General features: G+C 46.0%; 2 protein-coding genes and 2 non-coding genes across 6 annotated transcripts; 1 reads left to right on the top strand and 3 right to left on the bottom strand.

The window, feature by feature from the left end:
- Window positions 1-548: 548 nt before the first annotated feature.
- On the bottom strand, window positions 549-6,494 carry SSR4 (signal sequence receptor subunit 4). 2 transcript variants are annotated; one of them, XR_007949131.1, is made up of 7 exons: window positions 6,224-6,494; window positions 5,000-5,118; window positions 3,314-3,388; window positions 2,995-3,084; window positions 2,293-2,358; window positions 1,928-2,088; window positions 549-1,120 (listed from the first exon to the last, which is right to left on the bottom strand). XR_007949131.1 is itself a non-coding variant. In XM_051969114.1 (6 exons), exons 1-6 carry the CDS (start codon window positions 6,447-6,449, stop codon window positions 1,984-1,986), a joined length of 681 nt encoding a protein of 226 aa, XP_051825074.1. In that variant the 5' UTR covers window positions 6,450-6,494; the 3' UTR covers window positions 1,912-1,983. The 2 variants fall into 2 exon arrangements, 1 of the variants encoding a protein (XP_051825074.1); XM_051969114.1 differs by lacking the exon at window positions 549-1,120 and having other exon boundaries at window positions 1,912-2,088.
- LOC127543293 (small nucleolar RNA SNORA42/SNORA80 family) lies at window positions 3,469-3,606 on the bottom strand. The gene has a single exon (XR_007949195.1). It is a non-coding gene; the product is annotated as a small nucleolar RNA SNORA42/SNORA80 family (small nucleolar RNA).
- LOC127543292 (small nucleolar RNA SNORA42/SNORA80 family) lies at window positions 5,356-5,496 on the bottom strand. Its single transcript, XR_007949194.1, has one exon. It is a non-coding gene; the product is annotated as a small nucleolar RNA SNORA42/SNORA80 family (small nucleolar RNA).
- A 129-nt stretch (window positions 6,495-6,623) lies between the features above and the next one.
- IDH3G (isocitrate dehydrogenase (NAD(+)) 3 non-catalytic subunit gamma) lies at window positions 6,624-20,713 on the top strand. Of its 2 annotated transcripts, XM_051969113.1 has the most exons (13): window positions 6,624-6,801; window positions 10,981-11,022; window positions 11,527-11,535; window positions 12,158-12,255; window positions 13,638-13,750; window positions 15,206-15,266; window positions 15,367-15,499; window positions 18,295-18,428; window positions 18,775-18,877; window positions 19,625-19,771; window positions 19,861-19,955; window positions 20,068-20,128; window positions 20,446-20,713. In XM_051969113.1, the coding sequence occupies exons 1-13, from the start codon at window positions 6,721-6,723 to the stop codon at window positions 20,545-20,547; spliced, it is 1,179 nt and encodes a 392-aa protein (XP_051825073.1). In that variant the 5' UTR covers window positions 6,624-6,720; the 3' UTR covers window positions 20,548-20,713. The 2 variants fall into 2 exon arrangements, with proteins under 2 accessions (XP_051825073.1, XP_051825072.1); XM_051969112.1 differs by lacking the exons at window positions 10,981-11,022; window positions 11,527-11,535 and having other exon boundaries at window positions 6,625-6,801.
- Window positions 20,714-20,996: the final 283 nt, after the last annotated feature.

Consider the following 20,996-nt stretch of genomic DNA (forward strand, 5'->3'; position numbering starts at 1 on the left):
AGCGGCAAGGAACAAGTATGTACAATGTAGTAGAAGGGAACCAATAGGGTACAGGTCTGAGGCTGGATTTGAACATGTGTACTGCTGATGCCAGGGCCAGTGCCACTTGGCTCTAAGAATAGAATTTGGATTTCTGGACCACACCTTAAAGTGTAAGAAAGAGTAAGAGATTCCTGACAGATGGAGATCAAGCTGTTTACAAATCAGATTATACCAAACCACCTAGTCTAAGTGAGATGTAATTGCTAAAAGACAACTTGAAAATTCTGCCAACTGGGAAAAGCTCCAACAGCAAATGTCCCGATTTGAAAAACTAATGGATCAAAAACTGCTCATCAATGAAATTTGACTCCTAGTTCCAATGAAAGTTCAAAAACATTTAAGAAATGATGGTGTAAAATTCAGATTTTCTTACAAATGGAGTTTCCCACTTGTATGGGTTCAGAGAAACCTGGGAAGACATCAAGTGGGCAGAACCAAAAAATGTATAAAAAACTGTCAACTGAATGACCAACCAGAGGACCGAAGATGCTTTTCTGTGCTACCACTTGAGACAAGATACAAAATAAGTTTTAATTTGGGGTCATGGACAAACAATGACAATGTTTTACCTAACTATGCCAATTTGTGACAAGAATTTAATTGAGGGTCTTCATCAAGGAGTGCTAATTTACTTAAGACTTTAGCAATATGTGATTAGGCTCATAGTATTCTTGTAGCAGGGATTTGGAACAGGTTGAATGCACAGATTTATGAGTGGTTAGTTCAATGTTATGAACTAACAGGTTTCCGATGAAGTATCCGTAAACCTTCACTCATCTCCACATCCAAGTCATTAATACAATGACTTGGAGAAGAGTGTAAATGGCATCAGCTTAATTCTACAGTCCAGGACAGGGAATGCCTGGTTTGAAGGCCTTTGCATGAATCCAGATCTGGGTGTATCAGTCTCCCCTGTCTTTTGTCAAGATGAAATCTGAAGCACTTTGCTCAGTTCTAGGCAGCGTCACAGGATAAAATGACCACTGGGAAGGTGGAGAGTATCCAGAGGGCAAGCACAAAGATCACAGCCTCGAGTCCACATCTTGAAGTTCTGTCGAAGGGACTGGTGAGGTTTAGCCTAGAAAAGAGAAGACTGGGAAGTGGAATAGATAGCTATGATCACCAAGAAGTGAGTTTCTATTTCAAGTCTGGAAAAACCCAATTCCAGCTGTTCCTAAGTCAAATAGGTGGCTCAAAGGGCTTGGCCAAACCTGAGGGGATTAAGCAGAAGCTGGTATTCCACTGGTTGGTTGTTACTAGAGAGACCATGTGGTATGAGGTCAGTGTTCCTTTTTAATTCTTAAGTACATGGATTCAAACCAAATTAAAATGTAATTGGCAAACACTGAACAAAAACTCAGATTTATGCCATGGTTTTCTGAGTGACCCTCATTTTTTTGTGTTTGATACCACTGATCTATTTCATTCTTTGAGAAAGGAAGTGACTCATAGTTCCATAAGTTGATAGAATAACCATTATTCTGCTATAAGCACCATCAACTTTTTCAGTCTCCTCTGTAAAATGGAGCAGGTTACTTCTGTTGTTAGAGCTGTTCTACAAACACAACCAACATCTCTCCTTGTAGAGAGCAAAAATCCTTTGAAGTCTTACAAAGCCTTAGTACTGATAGGGTCCAGATGGCATGATTTAGGGCAAGTCACAGGCTGCTTGAATGAAATGGGCAGACTGTCAGTGACCATTAAATCGCGAGTGCCTACCCAAGGGACAGCCAGCTGCTTGTGGCCTCCATCTTGGACCCAGGGGAGGCTTGAAGCCTGGCCCTGAGATCTATTTGTCACACAGGCCTCAGTAACCTGTTCTACTCCTGACCAGGCCACCCCGAAGTTATGAATTGCCACCACAACATATTCTCCAATAACAAACCCTTTTATTTTTTCATGAAGAAAAACTTGTATTCAGGGAAACTCAATTCATATGGCTCAGGCTTGAATGTTGCTCTTGGCACTAAAGGCCATGTAATAGACCACCATGCCGATCATTGCAGCCAGCACCTCGGTAGAGACCCAAGGCCCGTTCCAAGCACCCTGAAAGAAGAAAGACCAGTTGGTAGGGAAGTGAGTCCCTCATCCCCTGTACTCCACCCGCCCCCCCCCCCCAAGTGCCTTTTTCATCCCAACAACTTGAGTCAAATAGTATATCCTTTACCCCACTCTCTCCTGTATTTTAGGGGCCAGTACAAATAGTTTTTTCCTTCTCACCTCTGAAAAAATCCTCATCCCCTTACTTACCCGGTGATCCACACTAACTGTGAACAAAGGTCTAATGGCCGAAATATCCTCATTGCTTCTCTGGGCCTAGAGCAGAGAAGATATAGCAGAGTTAAACCTCATCCCTTATGGGATTTATTTTTTTAAATAACTTTTTATTGATAGAACGCATGCCAGGGTAATTTTTTACAGCATTATCCCTTGCATTCACTTCTGTTCCGATTTTTCCCCTCCCTCCTTCCACCCCCTCCCCAAGATGGCAAGCAGTCCTTTACATGTTGAATGGGTTGCAGTATATCCTAGATACAATATATGTGTGCAGAACCGAACAGTTCTCTTGTTGCACAGGGAGAATTGAATTCACAAGGTAGAAATAACCGGGAAGAAAAACAAAAATGCAAGCAGTTTATATTCATTTCCCGAGGCAAGATATATTTGACAAAGATATCTGGAAGAAATCTTAAATATTACTGGCAAGCCCAAAGTCTAAAGTGTGGAGAGAAAAAATGTCAAGTAATTGGTGTTCACTGTGCCTCTCCCAACAAAGATGGCTTATTTCCACTCACAAAGCTTCCATCTTGTACTCTTAATGATACACAAACTCTTTATTTCACGTGTAAATAGAGCCCCCTAGTGGCCAATACTTCATCTCTAGGAAAAGAGATACTTCTGCTTATGCCTGGGTCCCTAATGTTTTCCCCCATGACAGGAAATCCTGCTCACCTTTCTCAAAAGACTGTAGGATTCTTCATCAAAGAACTTGACTTCATATGTTCCAGAATGAGCGCTCCTATGTTCCAAGCTCCAGGACACCTAATATCATGGAAAATGAGAACTCTAGCCAGAAATATCCTGGGGCTTTGTGTTACCACCCTCCGGAACCCTTTTGCTTTGGGGTAAGGGGCACACTGTCTACAGCAGAATACAACTTGGTTGTATTTCTAATCCATTTGAGCTCAAAACCCCCCTGGGTGTTATCTTCTCATTCTATGAGCCTAGGGACCCCTTCCTCTAAAAGCCCAAGCACTCTTCCCTCTCTTACCTGATAACGGCCAATATCCTGGCCCCGGGTCACTGGAAACTGCTTTCCGTTAACATCAGCATAGAGGGCTACATTCTGGGGAGCAATCAAGACAGGCAAAATGAGAGGAAGCCAAAGAGCCCTCAAAAAAGACATCTGTACAATCGCTAATAGTATGCTGTGCCACCCACATCAGTGCTCATGACTTACAGGTATAGGTCTGGCAATGGTTCGGGGTGGTTGATTTCTCTGGCATGGAATTCACTATGAGAGGCCCATGGAGAAGGGACCTACCACAAATTCAAAAACCATGCTAGGAAGGAACCTGGGGAAACGTGAGGTGTACTAGGCTTTTGGGGGAAATCAACCCCTCAAGTCATAATGCCTTGCCCTTCTCCTATCTAGCTCCACCCTCTAGGCTTCTGTCCTAGATCTAGAATCTATTAAGTCATGGACCCTCCTTTGGCAGTCTAATAAAGCCTATGGACTACTCTCCTAATCTTTCCTATACTCATGATTGAAGGTAAAGATAGTAAAATAAATTTTTAACCTACCTAAATTCCCTGATCCCAGCTTAAGAAACCCTTTTAAGGACAGAATCTGCAACACAGATAGTCCTTGAATTCTCACAGGCTCCTAGAGGTAGCTGGCAGGCAATCACTCTTAGCAAATTTAATCACGTTTTGCTTTAATCAAGATGCTTACATCTTTTTTTTTTAAGCAAATACAAAATACTGTCAAAAGCATCATCAAAAGCCCAAGATCTTTTTGAGAAGGTTGTTAGAGCTTTGTTTGGAACTTTGCTGGGCAGATGATTTAGTTTAAGAGTCAACAGAGACTGTGTAAAGTGTGAGGTAGGGGCACATACCACATTAGTCCACGAACTTCAAAAATTTTGAGACAAAGTCCATGATGATCACCAAACTACCACTGGAGTCTGGGACCCTTAAAATCTTTCAGAAGTCCTGCTCTAACCTCCTCCCCCCCCCCCCCAAAAAAAAAAAAAAACCGTGACAGATAACTTATCACATTTGAATATCAGCTGAGGAGCTTAAACCAGCCTAACTTTTCTCTAGGAATAAATGTTCACATATGATTTAGGCCAGGGGAAAGATATCCAGTCCTAGGTTCTGTCTCCAGCTCAATGGAGGCCATTTCTCAGAGGTTATTTAAACTCAAGTCACTAATAAACAGCAATCTATTTTTGCCATATCCCAATTTATGCCTGCTAGAAGGATGATCTCCTAAAACAGACTAGCCTGCTTTGGGATGACTGAGTAACAGAAAATTCTTCCTGTTTAACTGAAATTTGTTTCTTTCTAATTTTTACACATAATCCTAGTTCTGCTCCCTAGGACCATGGTCCTATAACTCAAAGACAACTACCACCCTCTATTCCAAGCCCTTTCTGCAGGCAGTCTCCATTCAATCATTTTTCATATAGTATGTACTCTTGCCAGGATTTCTTGGTCATTAAAAGGATTTTTTAGTGAACTGGCATGCAAATATTTGACTGCACTTAAAAAGGTCTAGCCTGGGGACAAGATCATATGGTTGGATTTAAAAAAAAAAAAAATATCATCATGGATGTGAAAGCTACTTTAAAAGTTAAAGGACTCATGAATAAATACAAGGAATTAGTAAACCCAGGATCAGAGGCACTTGCCTTCCTCTTGCAAAAAGGTTCTTCCCAAGTTCCTCCCTCACCTGTGCTCCATTCTTGCACATCAGAGAGATCTCAACGATGAAAACAGTCTCGGTGGAAATGACTGCATCAGAGGTGGTGTAGTAGGAAGGAGTGATCATAGGGTCAGTGCATGGTTCCGCTGTTTTGAGAGGATAGAGAATATCAAATTAAAATCATACCAATGGACAACCAACAGATAACTAGCTATACTTCAGCCTATTGTGTGAAGTATACAGAGATACAATTGGGGTGGGTTGGTGGTAAAGTATGAAGGGGTTCAAAGAGAGAACCAGTGAGTATCAGTACAGGCAAATTTCCTGTGTCACTTCGACTATACCTTGAGAGTTGAGGCAAGAGAAGAAAATATGTTCAAACATCCTGTTCTACCCACTTCAGTGCCTAAGGCCTACAGATGTGGAGACCAGGCAATGGTTAGGGGTAGTCAATTTCTCTGGCATGGAATACACTATGAGAAACCCTGTTTTTGGAAGGGTTTTTCATAAATCCAAAGCCATGCACAGGCCTAAGGAATTAGACACAAACCACAAGACAAAAGGGTAAGACCACGCTATGGTGCTTTCACTACTAGGTTGAGTCTACTTAAAATTTACTCTGGAAACAACTATAAAGCTTTCTGTGCAATTAGGTTGGGGGTGGGGGAACCACAACAGCGAAAGATTAAAGAAAAGCAATTACTGATAACTGTTGGATTTAATACGACGGAGAACTCCCAAGAGTTCAAGGTTCTCGTTTTCGAGAAACCGGAGGCCCAGGAAAAGTAGCATAGCCTGCAATCACTCGATATCCGGGTTCTACACACGTGCGCAGGAAATGGGGGGGGGAGGGGGACAAAAGTTAACCAAAGTGCTCGCCCGTAGCCCGCCCCTCCCTCAAGTCCACATAGATGAGTTGGTCAATTTTACTACGAACGGAATACGTGCCACGATTCATGTAACGCTTTAAGGCTTGCAAGGGGGAAGGGAGCGGACGACGGATATAAAACAGAGGCCCGGCGCGACCCCCGCCCCGAGAGCCCCTGGCCAAGTAAGGTACCTCAGTTGGTTCAATTACTCCACTCCAGGACCTCCGGGGCGCCGAGCGGGCTGCCTCTTGGCGCCGGCCTCGCGGTCGGGAGCCAGGCCCTCTCCCTTCCCCACGCACCCTTATTTTGCGGGACCGCCCCTCCCCCCGCCAAGCCCGGGAGATGAGGTGGCTATCCCTTCCCCCCTCCCCCCGCCCGATACCTGAGCAGCCGGGAAGCCCGATGAAGAACAGCAGCAGGACCAAGGCCTGGCGAACAGAGACCAGGGAAAGCTTCAGAGGGCGCGCCATCAGCTCCCTCCAGCGCGGGCGGGAGAGAGAGGGTGCCTGGAGCACGGCTGGCCAATTTAATTGCTGAGGGCTGGACCGGATGGTGCACGTAATCAGCTCTTGCGAGCCAATCAGGGGAAGTTCCCCCAGGCACCCCATAGGGAGAGCTCAACCACGGCGCGGTCCTGACGTGGCCTCCGCCAGCAGTTAGGAGTTTCGACAAAATGGCCGAGGCTGCCCTCTTCCGGCCAGGAGCTATCTCGCACCGGAAGAGGACGTCAGAATTGACCTTGCTCATGCGCACGCGCGTTACCGTGCCTCCCGCTTTCGATCCCGATGTCTGGATATCTTCTTCCTTCGGCCCTTTCTCAAATCTCGCGACAGCGGCTAATGCTCGCGAGCGTCGGTGTGCCGGGATTCATTTTCAGCCATGGCGACTAAGGTGGTGACAGCCGCTAGCAGTACCGCGAAGGCCATCTTAAAGTTAGGGGCTATTAGTCGCCCTTGGGAGGTGAGAGGGCTTCCGGGCCAGTGGTAGGGTGGCGGGATACCGACTGAGGGGAGAGGAGTGTTGACCGCCGCTTCCCTAAGCGACCCCAACAACTCTAAAAGCGACGAACTGGGTGGGGGAGGGACAACAACGGTTTCCAAAGGGAGCCTAGTTTGTCTTACAGTCCGAAAGTGGGGGCGGGAAATTTTCCGAGACCTCGGCTTTGGTTAGTCGTGGCGGGACTAGAGGGTCATTTGTCGTGGCTCATTGGCCGTTGTCTGTGTGTGGTAGACGGGAGGGCTCGCGAACTTCACCTTGAGAGTGGCCGGTGTGGGCTGGGGCTGGGGCTGGGACTGAGGAAATGCTCGGATTCACCGTGGGCTGCCATCACGTTGCGTAGTCAGTCAGTAAACTCTTAAGCACCTACTATGTGCCAGCCACTTGGCTAAGCTTTAAGAATCTAGAAGTCCTTCTCCCAGCCTGAGTAGGCCCGCAGTACACGCCTCTAAAAATGCCTGACTGTGAGATTGGTGCTCGAGAGAGATAGACTGGAACTGGATCGAGCTGGGAGGAGCAAATGAGAAATTGGGAGAGGGGCTAGGGAATAAGAACCCTGGCTAATCTGATCATTCTGCTGGGCCTACTGAGATTGAGCACTCGGACAAATAGGAAGGAATCTAGTGGGAGTGTCCCAAAAAGCCAAGTGACAGAAAAATCTAGGAGGAGGTGGGAGGTAAAGCCCTATCAAAAGCTGCAGTGCTGAAACTAGAGGCCTGAAAAAGGCCATTAAGAAATCATTGATCTCTTTATTACCAAGACAATCCTCCTAATCCTTTCATATTTTGTTGCAATTTCCAAAGCTGACAGCTAAGGAGATAGAGTGGCTTAATGGATAGAGAGCTAAAATGAGCTAAAATAAATTGCAAAGAAGGGGTGCAACTGGTAGAGGAATTTCCCTCTACTGCTGAACTCATAGTTATGCCAGTCTATATCCTCATCCCTTTTGTCAAATAAAATCCTGAAAAGGGGCCATCCTTGTTTTATATTTATTTATTTTGGCAGCCATGCTGCTAAATATTTCTTCAAATATAATGTCGGCTCCTGGGCTGAGGTACATACTTTTATCCAATTAAGTAATTTCTCCCCCCCTTCCCCCTTTTAAGTGTTTTTTGTCATGAATGTTAGATTTTGTCATAGGCTGATTTTAGAAAGTGAGAGGTTTGGATTAATTGCTCTTCCTTTTCTCAATTCTATGAGCCTGTTCCCTCTGGAATATCTAGAGGATACATTTCACTGAAAGCCCTTTGTAAATCATAGAATGCTGTAGAAATGTGAGTGTTCTTACTGTTGTCATTATCATTATTATTAGTAGTACAGATTACTGAGCCATTCATTTAAGTAGTTGTTGGCTGTATGTTGTTTCCCTCTATAGACTAGAAGCTTATTGAGAGCAGAAACTGCTTTGGTTTTGCTTAATAAATGTTTATTGATTAATTTGCCACAAGTTCCAGAGGAAGCAAGGTAAAGAAGTTTACTGGACTACAAATTGGAGGACATGAGTTCAAATCTCAGCTTGGCTGCTTTGGAGCAAGTCATTTTACCTCTATCTTTCTCAATTTCCCTATGTGTAAAATGAGGGCATTGGATTTAAAAATTTTCTTTTTGAACAGTGTTTTTTGGTGCTAAATTCTATGATTTTGGGTTAATTCCTTGTCTGCAATAATAATAATTGTGTGTGTGTGTGTACACACGTGTGTGAAAAGTTTTAGGGACTTTCTTCACAGTAGTGAGTAGGTCAGGTCAGGTATTGTGATTTCCATTTGAATGATGAGGAAACTAATTTTCAGGGGGGTGGGGGGGTGGGTGGGGGTGGCTTGCCAATAGTGTCAGGGCTGGTAAGTGTCACTGCCTGAATTCAGGGCCAGAATTACTCCAGTTCACTGTGCTTGCCTCTCTCCAATTCTTTCTTTGGTCAGAAATAATTTCTGTGCAGTCTCGGATTGTGATGGTTTTTATATAAAAGAGAGTGATGTTTTATTTGTATAAGTCATGGATTCTGTTAGAGAAATCATTTTCCTGGAGATTGAGACAGCCATGCTAACATTTCTGTAAAGCAGGTTAATAACTTGTGAGGGTGGTTTCATGATGGCTTAAAGGGAAGTCTCCTGAAGGCCATTTCTCTCTCTGTACATTGCAAACATGTCATTGCAAAGCTGACTTTGCTCACCACTGGAACACTCCAAAAAAATCTTATTTTTGCATGGAGCCTTTGTGATCTGTTCTTCCAAAACTTAGCCTCGAGAATCCCCTAATTGGAGGCCATACAAGGAAAGCTTACAATCTTTTTGGGAAACGAGATCATCTAGTTTCACAGATCTTTCTGGATTTGATTGACTTGGACCATCAGTGAATAGTGCAGATCTGTATACAGTGAAGTGCCTACTACTATTCCCAAATCATCCCGGTGAATTGTTGTTCTGGAGCCCTAGCAGTAATCTCTCTGAGGACATGGATTGTTTCATTTAGAACTGTGTCCTAGCTCAGCAAGGGGTCTTCTGTGCAATGAGCATAAAATAATTGTTTGAATCCAATATCACCTATTAATTTGCCTACAGCATAGTTAGAGCTAAGTGCACCCAAAGACAGGCAAGTGCCAAGTGGCATGCACAGTAAGATGTATCAGAGGGAGCGGAGAACCTAGGCATTCTTACTCTCTTAAATAAATAGGTAAACCACCTCTGGTTGAAATCTATCTGCCCTTCTCCCCTTGGGTGAGTATGTGAGAGCAGGAGGGGATCAGAAAAAGACCCCAGCAGAGGAGAGCACACATATGGTTTTGGTGTACTGTAAGACTCTGCTCTCTTGAGGGAATCATTCTTGGGCCTGAGCTACCTTGGGGGGGGGGGGGGTGTTTACAATTAGGTTGAGCTGGAGCTCAACCTAACTGATCTCTAATCCTTTCTCTTGGGCCTTAACCTGTCATGTGGTGTATTTTCCTTTCCAGTTAGCTTCCTAATTGCTCCTAATTGGCTTTGCTTATCTTGGCCTGGTTTTTTTTTGTTGTTGTTTATTTGGGTTTTTTGTTTTGTTTTGTTCTGTTTTTTCAAAACAGAAAAGGACTAGTTGGCTTATTGGGGTTAGAGTTAGAGAGTCCTAGCCTGGTGGCTGCCCTGACCCTAGGTTTCCTCCATCTCTGATTACAGGGAAAACTAGGAGACAGGTGGTACATCGAACTGACAGGGCAGGGACATCTTGCCTTTTGTAGCCTGTTCTAATCCCAAAGAGAACTGGGCAGCCCCGTCCCCTGCTCTGCCTTGCCAAGAGCCTTGAAAAGAGTAGTTTCCCTTGCAGTCAGCACTTGTGGTCCAGTTCAGCCATTCACCAGGATTGGTGGGAGGGAGGCACGACAGCATGGAGCTTCCAGTCTACATGTGCTCCCCTTTTTAAAGTAAATCCCATGCATGATAAATGGTCATTTGCTTAAAATAATTCATTTGTCTGAAATAAATTATTTTTTAGAATAAATAAATTTAAAATAAAGGAAGGCGGCAATTGTAACACACTACCTGCTAGCTGAACAAGCTTCTGTGAGCTTCCCTTTTCTCATCTATAAAATGAAGGCGTTTTGCAATCCTTCAAATGCCACGGGTATTCAAGTCATTGTTCCATTCTTGGCCCAGGGCTGGGCCCACAGTAGGGACGTCACCAAGCCTTGGTGTGCTCCTTCCTAATGCTTCCCAAGTGCATTCGGATAATTGGCTCCCCAGATGCAGCGCCGTCACAGGATAGTTCTAGCCCTGGCTCTGCCAGAGACCTGGGCCAAGGCTCTCCCCCTTTCTGGGCCTCAGTTACCCCTTCTATAGAATGGGGACTCCAAATTTTCTGATTCTCTCATTTGGTTACTTAGTTCACGTACACTCTGCAGTGTGTACACACACACACATACACACACACACACACACACACACACACACACACACACACACACACACACACCCTGCTGTGCAAAGTGAATGCTGCTTCTTGAGAGTCAAGCTGTAAACCCAGGTAACAATGGGAGGCTGTGTCAAACAGTATCTAATCAAGTGCTAGATATGGTGCTAATTCCGGGAGGCCAAGTCTAGTCCTTCAGTCCCAATTCCTCTCCTAGGGAACAGCATGGGAGATAATGGAAGCTTGGGTCTGATTTTTGTTTTCCAGGTTTTAGGTGCCCGGGAGGCCAGCTGGAGGGGCTTCTCCTCAGTAAGTGCCTGTCTTGCGTGTGTGCAAATTCCCTTTGCCTCAGTCCTTCTGGGTGCTGCTGAACTGTAGCCAGCCTCCAGGGGTTCTGCTCACCTCCCCCACATACCCTTTGCCCTCCCTCATCCCCGCAGCACGCTTGACAGGAGCTTCCAAGGAGGTGGCTCGAATCCTCTCTGGGTTTCCCACTTAGAGTGGGGCTGGGTCCCCCTCCCGGGCCCATCTCTCATCTGTCCCAGGCTGCCCTTCAAAGAGTCCCATGTCACCTTGTCCTGCCCTGCATCTGGCTGTGCAGGGCTAACCAGTGTTGAATGGGGAGGGAAAGGGAGGAGGCCCTATGCCAGGGAGTGCCAGCCTTGATGAGCCCCTAGCCCCACCCCAGGTGGTCAGCAGCAGCAGCCAGACCTCACAAGGTGACCACTCTAACTTCTGCTGTTTTGTCTCCTCCCTTTTACCCCGTCCTTTTTGTTTTGTTTTGTTTTGTTTTCCTGTTCCTGGCACTAACAGCAAACGATTGTGAGTATTGTTTTTCTGGGTTCTGGGTAGGCACAGGGTCCTGCCCACCATCCCCACCTAGTCCCCTCTGGGTTTAAGGGTTGACACATCTGCCTCCCCTGGTGTTCAGCCTGGATATCGTCCACTTTCTCATCGTTTCTCTTCAGCGATAGGAGAGGCCAGAGCAGCATTTGGCTCAGAATCCTCCCCCGTGGGGGGGTGTGGTGGGCACTTCAGTAGGCAGAGCATTGCTTCCACTCATAGGAATAAAAGGGTATTCTGTTACCAGCCTAACCACAGGTGGGTTAGGCATGCCCTGCTGATGTACACTTGACCCTTGGGGTGTGCGGGGTAGGAGACTTACTGGGGCCAAAAGACCCTGAGGCCACTTCTAGAACTGCCCTGCGGTCTTTCTACTCCGGGATGCCCCTTCCTACCCTCTGTGTCATATCCATCCCAACTCAGGGCAGGTGGGCAGATATCTTCTGCTAAGGGATGGGTTCTGCATGGATGGCTCCCCCTCTTCTCATAGCCCAGGTCATGGGCATGGTGCCTAATGAAAGAGGGCAAGGATGAGGTAAGGGGTGGGGGCTGCTGAGCATCCCAAGGTGTTCCTTTAACCCCCTTGACTTCTCTCCCACAGCCTCCGTCTGCCAAGTATGGAGGCCGACACACCGTGACTATGATTCCTGGCGATGGCATTGGGCCTGAGCTCATGCTGCATGTTAAGTCTGTGTTCAGGTATGGAACCGACTTCTCCCTCCTCATCCCTGTACCTTCTCTCAGTGCTCCTACCCTGATGTCCCCCCCTCACATTTAGCTTTGCTGCTTTGCAGTTTCTAGAATGTTTGAGGTAGCAGGGCCCTCAGAGATCATTTGACCCAGGGAAGTCGGTGGGTAGTTGGAGAGGCCGAGGCCAGAGATGGTTGGTACTAGACCCCAATCTAGAGACTCCAAGCTCCCAGTGGGTCTGAAAAGCGCAAAGAAGTTTGTTTAGTGACAGTCGTGCCTCCCAATTCCAGTAGACTTGTGATAGAGGGAGCCATCCACATCCAGAGAGAGAACGATGGAGACTGAATGTGGATCAAAGCAAAGGATTTTCACCTTTGTTGCTGTTATATGTTTGCTTGGGGTTTGGGGGTGTTTTTTTTCCCTTTTGATCTGATTTTTCACGTACAGCATGAATGTGGGAATGTGTTTAGAAAAATTGCACATGTTTAACCTATATTGCATTGCTTGCTGCTGAGGGGAGGGAACAGAGGGAGAGAACTTTGGAACACAAGGTTTTGCAAAGGTGGTTGTTGAAAACTATCTGTGCATGTATTTTGAAAAATAAAAAGCTGTTATTAAAAAACCAAACAGTCATGCCTCATGTTTGGTGAGTTCCTCATTGAGGCCAGTGGGCTGGAAGGGAAAAAATGGGGGACTACTGAACTTCCAAATGAACAGGCTTCTAGACCTGGCCCTTTGTAAGTTCAAACAATTCATTGCAGCTCCTCTGGGCTCATTTCTATTGTGTAGCAAATGTGAAGGTTGGACTGGACGGGTTCTCCCAACCCCTACTGGAACATTTGACAGATGAGGAAACTGAGGCACAGGGAATTGTTGGGGAAAGTCCTGCATGAAATATTCTGTTGCTTTCTTCTCCCCAGCATCCCCGAATCAACCCACTTTTGACTAAAACAGAATTTTTCCTGATCAAGTTTGATTAAAACACAAAGAAGCATCTGTTGATGGCTTGGTTTGCTTTGTCTCCACTAAGTCTTAGCACTCTTGCTCTGCTCGACACCTGCTCCACAGGGGGGTGCTCATTTCATTTTCCAAAACACTCTGAGCACCTGCTGTGGCTCTTCACGGGGTGGCCTTGGTTTTACTGATATGGGAGCAGAAAGAGGTCTGAGCCTTCGCTTTCTGAATGTTGCTGTGTTTGGGGAGTAGTCCCAAGCCACCCAAGAACCAAGAGAGTGATCACGTGGGAAATTAGGTGAACCTTGAGACTTAAAGGAGATATGAGCTTCCTGACAAGGAAATCGGACAATTCGGGCTCTGGGGTTAATGCCGAATCGGGGAATCGAGGGGGGCTTCCTGGTACTGCCCACTCCACTATGCTTTCTTTGCCCCAGACATGCCTGTGTGCCTGTGGATTTTGAAGAGGTACAGGTGAGCTCAAACGCTGATGAGGAAGACATCCGCAATGCCATCATGGCTATCCGACGCAATCGCGTGGCTTTGAAGGGTGAGCCTAGACATATCTAACATATATAGGACTGCGTGCCATCTAGGGGAGGGGGTGGAGGGAGGGAGGGGAAAAATCGGAACAGAAGCGAGTGCGAGGGATAATGTTGTAAAAAAAATTACCCTGGCATGGACTCTGTCAATATAAAGTTATTATAAAATAAAATAAAATAAAATAAGGGGGAAAAAAAGGGTGAGCCTAATCCTTGATTGTGATATATGCTTAGAATAAGGAGGGATGAGAACCATGAACCCCATTGCTTTCTTCTTTCTCCCCTTTCCCAAGTTTGATCTCAGCTGCTCCTGACTCCAGCACCACTGCTGTTTACTGCCACTTAGCTGCTCCCCTCCCCCCTTTCCCTTCAAGTGGGGGAAGGGCAGCAGATTAGGAAGTCAGACTCCTGGGCTCCATTCCCAGGACCGTCTAATACAGAATCTGATCTGAGAAGCTCAAGAGTTGGAAGGGACCTTAGTGGTCATCTGGATCAATCTATTTTAGCTTAGAAGTTTCTCAAGGTCAAAGATTATTTTATTGTATCTTTGTCTCTAGCCTTGAACACAGGCTGTGGGAGATTCTTGAACCTCTCTGTCGGAACAGGAACCGCCTTGGAGCAGCATCTTCCGATAGGAAGCTCCCCTGGTGCTATAGTCTGTGCCTTGTAATGCTCATTCTGCCCACTGGGCTTCCTAAGCCAACCTTATTCCCTTTTTCATAAGACAACTCTGTTTAAAGGCAGAGCTGGTATTTCTTGGAAGCCTTCTCTTCTCTTGGCTAAATATCCCCATCTTCTTCCACTACTCTTGCCATAATATGGTACCCAGAGCCTTCCCTACCCTGGTCTGCCACTTCTGAAGTTAAATGCGAGGGACTCTCCCCTTCCTTGTTTGGGATGAGAGGTTTCTATTACTACGGCATCAGATTTCATTTGGTTTATTGGCAATCATGTTACATTGACTCATATTGAGCTTGCAGTTGGAGAAAACCCTTAAGTCATCGGAACTGATGTCTGGTCAGATCTGCCTTTTCCCATTCTTGGGGGGCTGTTTTCGTTTGTGTGTTTAACCTGAGTTACAGCAGTTTCTTGGATCCCTGTGAAACGATAGCTTGTTAGTACTGGCCCTGCCTGTTGAGAGAGTGGTTTTCCTCATTGTCCCAGGGATCCCGGTACCTGTGCCCCTGACGGCAACAGAACATTCCCCAGCCTTCCCCAGATCCAAGCAGTGCCAGGAGCTCAATGGGAAGGAAATACCAGGAAGGAAAGATTCGGTTTCCACATTGTATAGACATCACCCTTTTTCACCAGTCACTTGAGCAGAAGTATTTCTCTCCCCCTGTTTTGAGAAAGAGAAAGTTCAGAGCTAAACATTAGTTTGGTAGAAATAGCATTTGAGCCCATTGGTGCCTTCTCTCTGTATCCTCTTAACCCAAGCTGACTGTCTTGCTTGTAATTCCTAGGAAACATTGAAACCAACCACAATCTGCCACCATCTTATAAGTCCCGTAACAACATTCTGCGGTAAGAGCCGGCATCGTGGTGGGGGGTGGGGAGAGGGGAGATTGTTGGCAGTTTGCTGCTGGATGTGTGACCCCTCTCTTCCCTCTCCTTTCATCTCTAGCACCAGCTTAGACCTCTATGCCAATGTCATCCACTGTAAAAGCCTGCCAGGTGTGGTGACTCGCCACAAAGACATAGACATCCTCATTGTTAGGGAGAACACAGAGGGAGAGTACAGTAGCCTGGAACATGAGGTAAGACCTCTTCCTCCTTATCCATTTCCTGCATCCCCAGCTAGACAGTGAAGTGTTGATGGACTTAGGCTTAGCCACACCATCCCGGGGACTCTCCTACTTGGCTTTGGGAAATCCCTCCCACATGTAGAATCCATCCAGGTCATAGCTGAAGACCCAGGTGGGTTCTCCAAAGAGATGGAAGTCAAGAACCATCAAATATTCTAAAGCTGCTGGAGTGGACTTTAGTGAGCTTCTAGATTCTAACCTTCCCAGCAGGCAATTTTCCTATTCTTTATCAGAATTTTTGAGAGAGTCCTTCCACGGGTATGTGCTGCCTTTACGATGTTCCAAAAGTCCGGTAGGCTTGGCAGATTGGAACGAGTGACCCACAAACTCTTCTCCATAGCAGAGATGTCACTTTGTTAAACATGCCGAAAAGGAGAGGGAGGTCCAACCAAGAAACTGAGCTTCCACGACTATAATTCACACTTAGCTCCATCATCGGAGAGATAAAACCCATTACACCCCCTCTCCCACCCCCAGCTAGTGGAAGGAAAGACTCTTCAGAAATCTAGGTTAGAGCAGTATATCAGCAGTGACACCTGGAACCTTGACCTCACTGTTGCTGGGTCACTCTTGTTGGCGTCAGCAAAGCATGAGCTTGGGCAGAAAGGAGGAATTCTGTGTGAGCTGGTCATCAGGGACAGAGTAAGCCTCTTTGGAGCCCCTCTTCCAGCCAGGAATCCCCTCGGCAAATGAAAAGATAAGCTGAAGAGAATGCCTGTCCTGGCCAGCGTGCTTCGGCCTTATTTGGGGAGTCTGCATTGGGGAAAGAAAAATCTTGGCCCTTCTTATAATAGTGATGCATCTTTTGTATCTTTCTGTCCCAGTTTGTAAGCTAGTTATGTACACAAGAGGTCATTATGGACTAATGAAGCATCTTCAAGAACTAGAAGAAAATACTGTATAAGGACTTTTATGGGAACACTTTGTAGACTTCTGCCGAATTCCAGGCTGACAGTGCACACTGCTCATGTTAAGCTTTGCTGAGCTTAATTTTTCTGAATTTTGATCACGGGTACAGTTTGATCCCCAAATTGTCATTTATATAATGTTCTGATGCTATCTCCAGGATATGACAGGCCTTTGATCATCTTGGAAGGGGAAGGGAGAGCTGCTCCCTTATACTAAACTCTCAGGTTTTCAAAGTCTGGCCACACCCCTTTTTGTGCTCATAGATTCCCTACCTGGGCCTGATTCAGTAAGCAGATGGACCCCTCAGAACAGTTAGGATTTCCATGTGTCACTCCTGAGCAAAGCATTCCTGTAAGTGGGATCCTTACAAAACTGACCGGTATGGAGCTGCCCGTTGCATTAGGCGCAGATGCTAAAACATCATCTTACCGAGTTAGAAAAAAATAAAAACAGTTCATTTGGAAGAAGCAGAGTATAAGGTCAGAGCGTTGCTGGAGTGTAAAAAGGATAATTTCGATTATTTTAAATTAAAATTTTCTTGTATAAATAAAACCTATTCAGAAGGAATGCAGAAAATTGGAGGAAATGTTTCATAGACAATTTCTCAGATAGGATGTGATTAAAGTGGAATATAGCTATGGGGTAGTAAGTGTTGAACTGAGTGTGCACGCACACACACACACACACACACACGTACACACGTGTTTATGGGTATCTGTCTCCCCGGGCATATCTATGCTTAATTGTAGCCAAGATTGGGGGGAATAAAGTAAAAAGTGCATAGCAGAAAACAAAAGAAAACCAACAGGGAAGCAAAGAAAAGCTGTCCAACTTTGGAAATGGTGTGATATTTATTTTATAGGTTTTCTTGAAGTGGAAACTTATTGTTTTATATTGATTCCTTTCTTATGTTCTGTGCACATGGAAATGGTTTTTTTTTTTCCTTTTTTCATTTTATATCTGTTTAAAATTTTTAAAATGTATCCAAAAAAAAAAAAGAAGAAGAAGAAGAATTGGGAGCAGGGTGAGACCCAACAGTCAGATTTTCCATTTGACACTTTGATTGCAACAACTGGAGGAGGAGAGAGAACTAGAGCTCATCTTAGGGGCTGGAGTAGGGAGAGAGAGAAGTAGGCTAGAAGATGCAACAACCATTTTATTCATTTCTAACAAATTCCCTAATAGACATTAGCTTTTAGAGCAGTATCCTATTCTAATTGCCACAAGGCAGCTCAATACAGGCCTGGGACATTGGAGCTCCTCCTCTTTGGACCCGTAATAGATGATTTTGAATGGCCTTGATTTGGTCCCCTGAAGACCAGTATCTTTGAGCTGATGGGAGCCAGGTGTGAAGATATTGGTGAAAAGTATCAGTCTGGGGCCTAAGAATCTTCTCACAAAGGAATGGAACTGTCCATTTCTTTCCTTAGTTCCCTAAACCATCTCAAAGGGAGATTCCAGTGAAGTCCATGGAGGTCTGAACTGAGACAGCATCCATGGGTCAGTGTGGCAAGGGGCCATAGTTTGCATATATACACATCTGGTAGATCGGTTTACAAAGCCAGTCTTACTCTAGCAATAAGATGGGATTTATGAAGGCTTTGGTTCTTGACTAATGAAATTTTGTCTTCCTGACCTATATTGGGTTCTTTGCAGTTAAGGCCTCTATCTTCTCTTTCTTCTGCCTCTTAGTGTGAGGAGTGGTCAGGCCAGGATTTCTGTTGACCCTTGAATTGGATTAGGAGGAAATGAGGCCAGTGCCGCACTCTTCCGCCCCAATAAAGAGCTGAAGGCTTCCCGAGAGAAGAGGAATCACTCCTACTCTTTTATCCCCACAGAGTGTTTCAGGTGTGGTGGAGAGCTTGAAGATCATCACCAAGGCCAAGTCCCTGCGCATTGCTGAGTATGCTTTCCGCCTGGCCCAGGAAACTGGGCGCAAGAAAGTGACTGCCGTGCACAAGGCCAACATCATGTAGGGATGGAGGACTGAGGACAACTGATTCATTTGCTGCTGCCTCCCCCTTTTATTCCTTTCGTGCTCTTTCTCCCCACTCTCCACCCCCACCCCCCTTGACCCCAGTGCCTTTCCCCTGATCCAGATCAAAGGACCCATTGAAGGAGCTAGTCCAAACTCATTTTACAGATGGGGAAACTGAGTCCCAGAGAGGGAAAGGGCTTGCCCAAGATCATATAGCAATCTGGTTGTAGAACCAGAACTAGAATTAAGATCTGTTCCAATCCTGTTTTTCATCACACTGTACCACTTCAGCGAATGTTATAGTTCTTGTGATTGACCAAACTTTCTGTCCCTTACATAGGAAACTGGGAGATGGCCTCTTTCTCCAGTGCTGTAAGGAGGTAGCTGCAGGCTATCCTAACATCACTTTTGAGAATATGATTGTGGACAACACTACAATGCAGGTACTTGACTCCTGGATCCCAGGGCCAACCTTATTTTCTAACTAGCCCCAGATCAACTGCAGCTTCCTCTCCCAGCCCCAGGACCTCAAGTTGGCAAAAAACCCATAATCCTTCAATGTAGGTAAACCACCAGTTGTAGCCTTGAGATGGCAGAGCTGGAAAAGGCTACAGCGGTCATCTTAGTCCAACTCCTTAGTCCTATAGACGCGTCTGCAGAAGCTCAGACCATCCTGACAGAGCAGAAAGCCTCCTGGATTAGGCCTGAGCCTACAGCTCCCCAACCGGGTGACTTGGGGAAGCACCTCAGTTAGCTTAGCTCAGCTTTGTCAGGATCTACCATGATGATATCCTCTAATTCCAAAGGAAAAGGGCTGGTTGTTGGAAAAGCCAGGACTAACCCCCTCATCTGTGAACCAGCTTGTTCAATCAACCCCTGATTTATTTGATTGAGCTTTGGGTTGGTCCATTGTGACATTTGGATTTTAGAATTTTGTGTGCTATATTTTAGCTCTTGTGGACCCATGAAGGAAGGAGGGATTGAACTTTCTTGATTCCCTTACCTTGCCAAAGGGACTTTCCCCACTTTTCACAATGATCATGTCCCCTCTTCCGCTTGCTCTTGGCCCTTGAAGTTTGATTTTCATCCCTTAGGAAAGTCGGGACCTCTGCTTTGCTCCCAAGGTTCCTCTGTGTGTTGACTATTGGGTATATGAAGTCTCAGTTTTGCACATTTCCCTCTGTCTACAGCTAGTATCTCGGCCCCAGCAGTTCGATGTCATGGTGATGCCCAATCTTTATGGCAACATTGTCAATAACGTCTGTGCTGGCCTGGTTGGGGGCCCGGGTCTTGTGGCTGGGGCAAATTATGGACATGTATATGCAGTGTTTGAGACGGTGAGTAGCTGCGATTGAACCGGGAGTAAAGTTGCTAGAATTGTTACCGCCCAAAGACCACCTCACATCCCTGCCCTGTCTTCTTTCAGGCGACTCGGAACACAGGGAAAAGCATCGCCAATAAGAACATTGCTAACCCAACAGCCACCCTGTTGGCCAGCTGCATGATGTTGGACCACCTGAAGTGAGTCGGTCTTACGCTTTGGGCTTGGTGACAATTGGGGTGGGCACCCAGCAGATTGTCTCCCCTCTCTCCTGGTGCCCGTGAACCAGAACTCTCTTCCTCTCTCCCCCAGGCTCCATTCGTATGCCACCTCGATCCGGAAGGCTGTCCTGGCATCGATGGACAATGAAAACGTGAGGCTTAGCAGTTCCCGAGACCCTAGCATCCACCCCCGGGCCCTCAGAGGGAGGGGACTAAGGTTCTGGTCACAGGGCAGACGTTTTTGAGGCCATTTTGTCTTCCATTTTAGTTAAGGCCCTGAGCCTTTTGGGTTGAAATCGGAGAGACCTTGAATGCGTCTCTATTATAAATGCCCACTGGCTCTCTTCTGTACAAACTACAAACGCTGGGGACTTGGCGATTTTGACCTCTCGTTTCATTGATGGCAAGGGAGGGGAAGAGACAGCGGCAGTTTGATCTGCCCCTCATCCATTTGGGTTTCTGTTTCTAGATGCACACCCCGGACATTGGGGGCCAAGGCACCACCTCCCAAGCGATCCAGGACATCATCCATCACATCAGAGTGATCAATGGGCGGGCCATGGATGGCTAGCCCTTGAACCCCGGCCAGCCCTCTGCACTCCAGCTGTGCTGCTTATTTATTGGACTCCTAATACCTGCTTGTCGAATGGAGGCTGGCGAGGGGGCGCCTCCTCCTGGGTCCCAAGTGTATTCTTTTTTCCTCGCCTCTTAGGTTATAATAAACCTGTTCCCTTCCAGTCCTGCCTGTGGTGTTTGTTTGAACTCTCCTAGTATTTCATATACATTGAGCATTCTGGCAAAAGGGAGCCTTGGTACTTAGAAACAGAAAAATGGCATGATAAATGCAGAGGATGGAGTACAGAGCCTGCACTTTGAGTACCAGGATTTCTGTTGTCACTAGAATTACTTGCTTCTAAACATGTTTGTCTATCATGAAGTTTAAATGTTAATTACTGGCTAGTAATTATCTTTGCGTTATAAAATTTCATGTGCTACATACAGTTATATACTTAAGAATTC

Source organism: Antechinus flavipes, chromosome X (genome assembly GCF_016432865.1).
Source record: "Antechinus flavipes isolate AdamAnt ecotype Samford, QLD, Australia chromosome X, AdamAnt_v2, whole genome shotgun sequence".
NCBI classification, from domain to species: domain Eukaryota; kingdom Metazoa; phylum Chordata; class Mammalia; order Dasyuromorphia; family Dasyuridae; genus Antechinus; species Antechinus flavipes.

Coding starts and splice junctions, on each gene's coding strand:
- IDH3G (XM_051969113.1), top strand. CDS start 6,721: ATGGCGACTAAGGTGGTGACAGCCGCTAGCAGTACCGCGAAGGCCATC. Junction 18,429..18,774: donor GTGCACAAGGCCAACATCAT/GTAGGGATGGAG, acceptor TCCCTTACATAG/GAAACTGGGAGATGGCCTCT. Junction 18,878..19,624: donor TGGACAACACTACAATGCAG/GTACTTGACTCC, acceptor CTCTGTCTACAG/CTAGTATCTCGGCCCCAGCA.
- SSR4 (XM_051969114.1), bottom strand. CDS start 6,449: ATGGGGTGCCTGGGGGAACTTCCCCTGATTGGCTCGCAAGAGCTGATT. Junction 5,119..6,223: donor CGGGCTTCCCGGCTGCTCAG/GTATCGGGCGGG, acceptor CTCTCAAAACAG/CGGAACCATGCACTGACCCT. Junction 2,359..2,994: donor CCTACAGTCTTTTGAGAAAG/GTGAGCAGGATT, acceptor TCTCTGCTCTAG/GCCCAGAGAAGCAATGAGGA.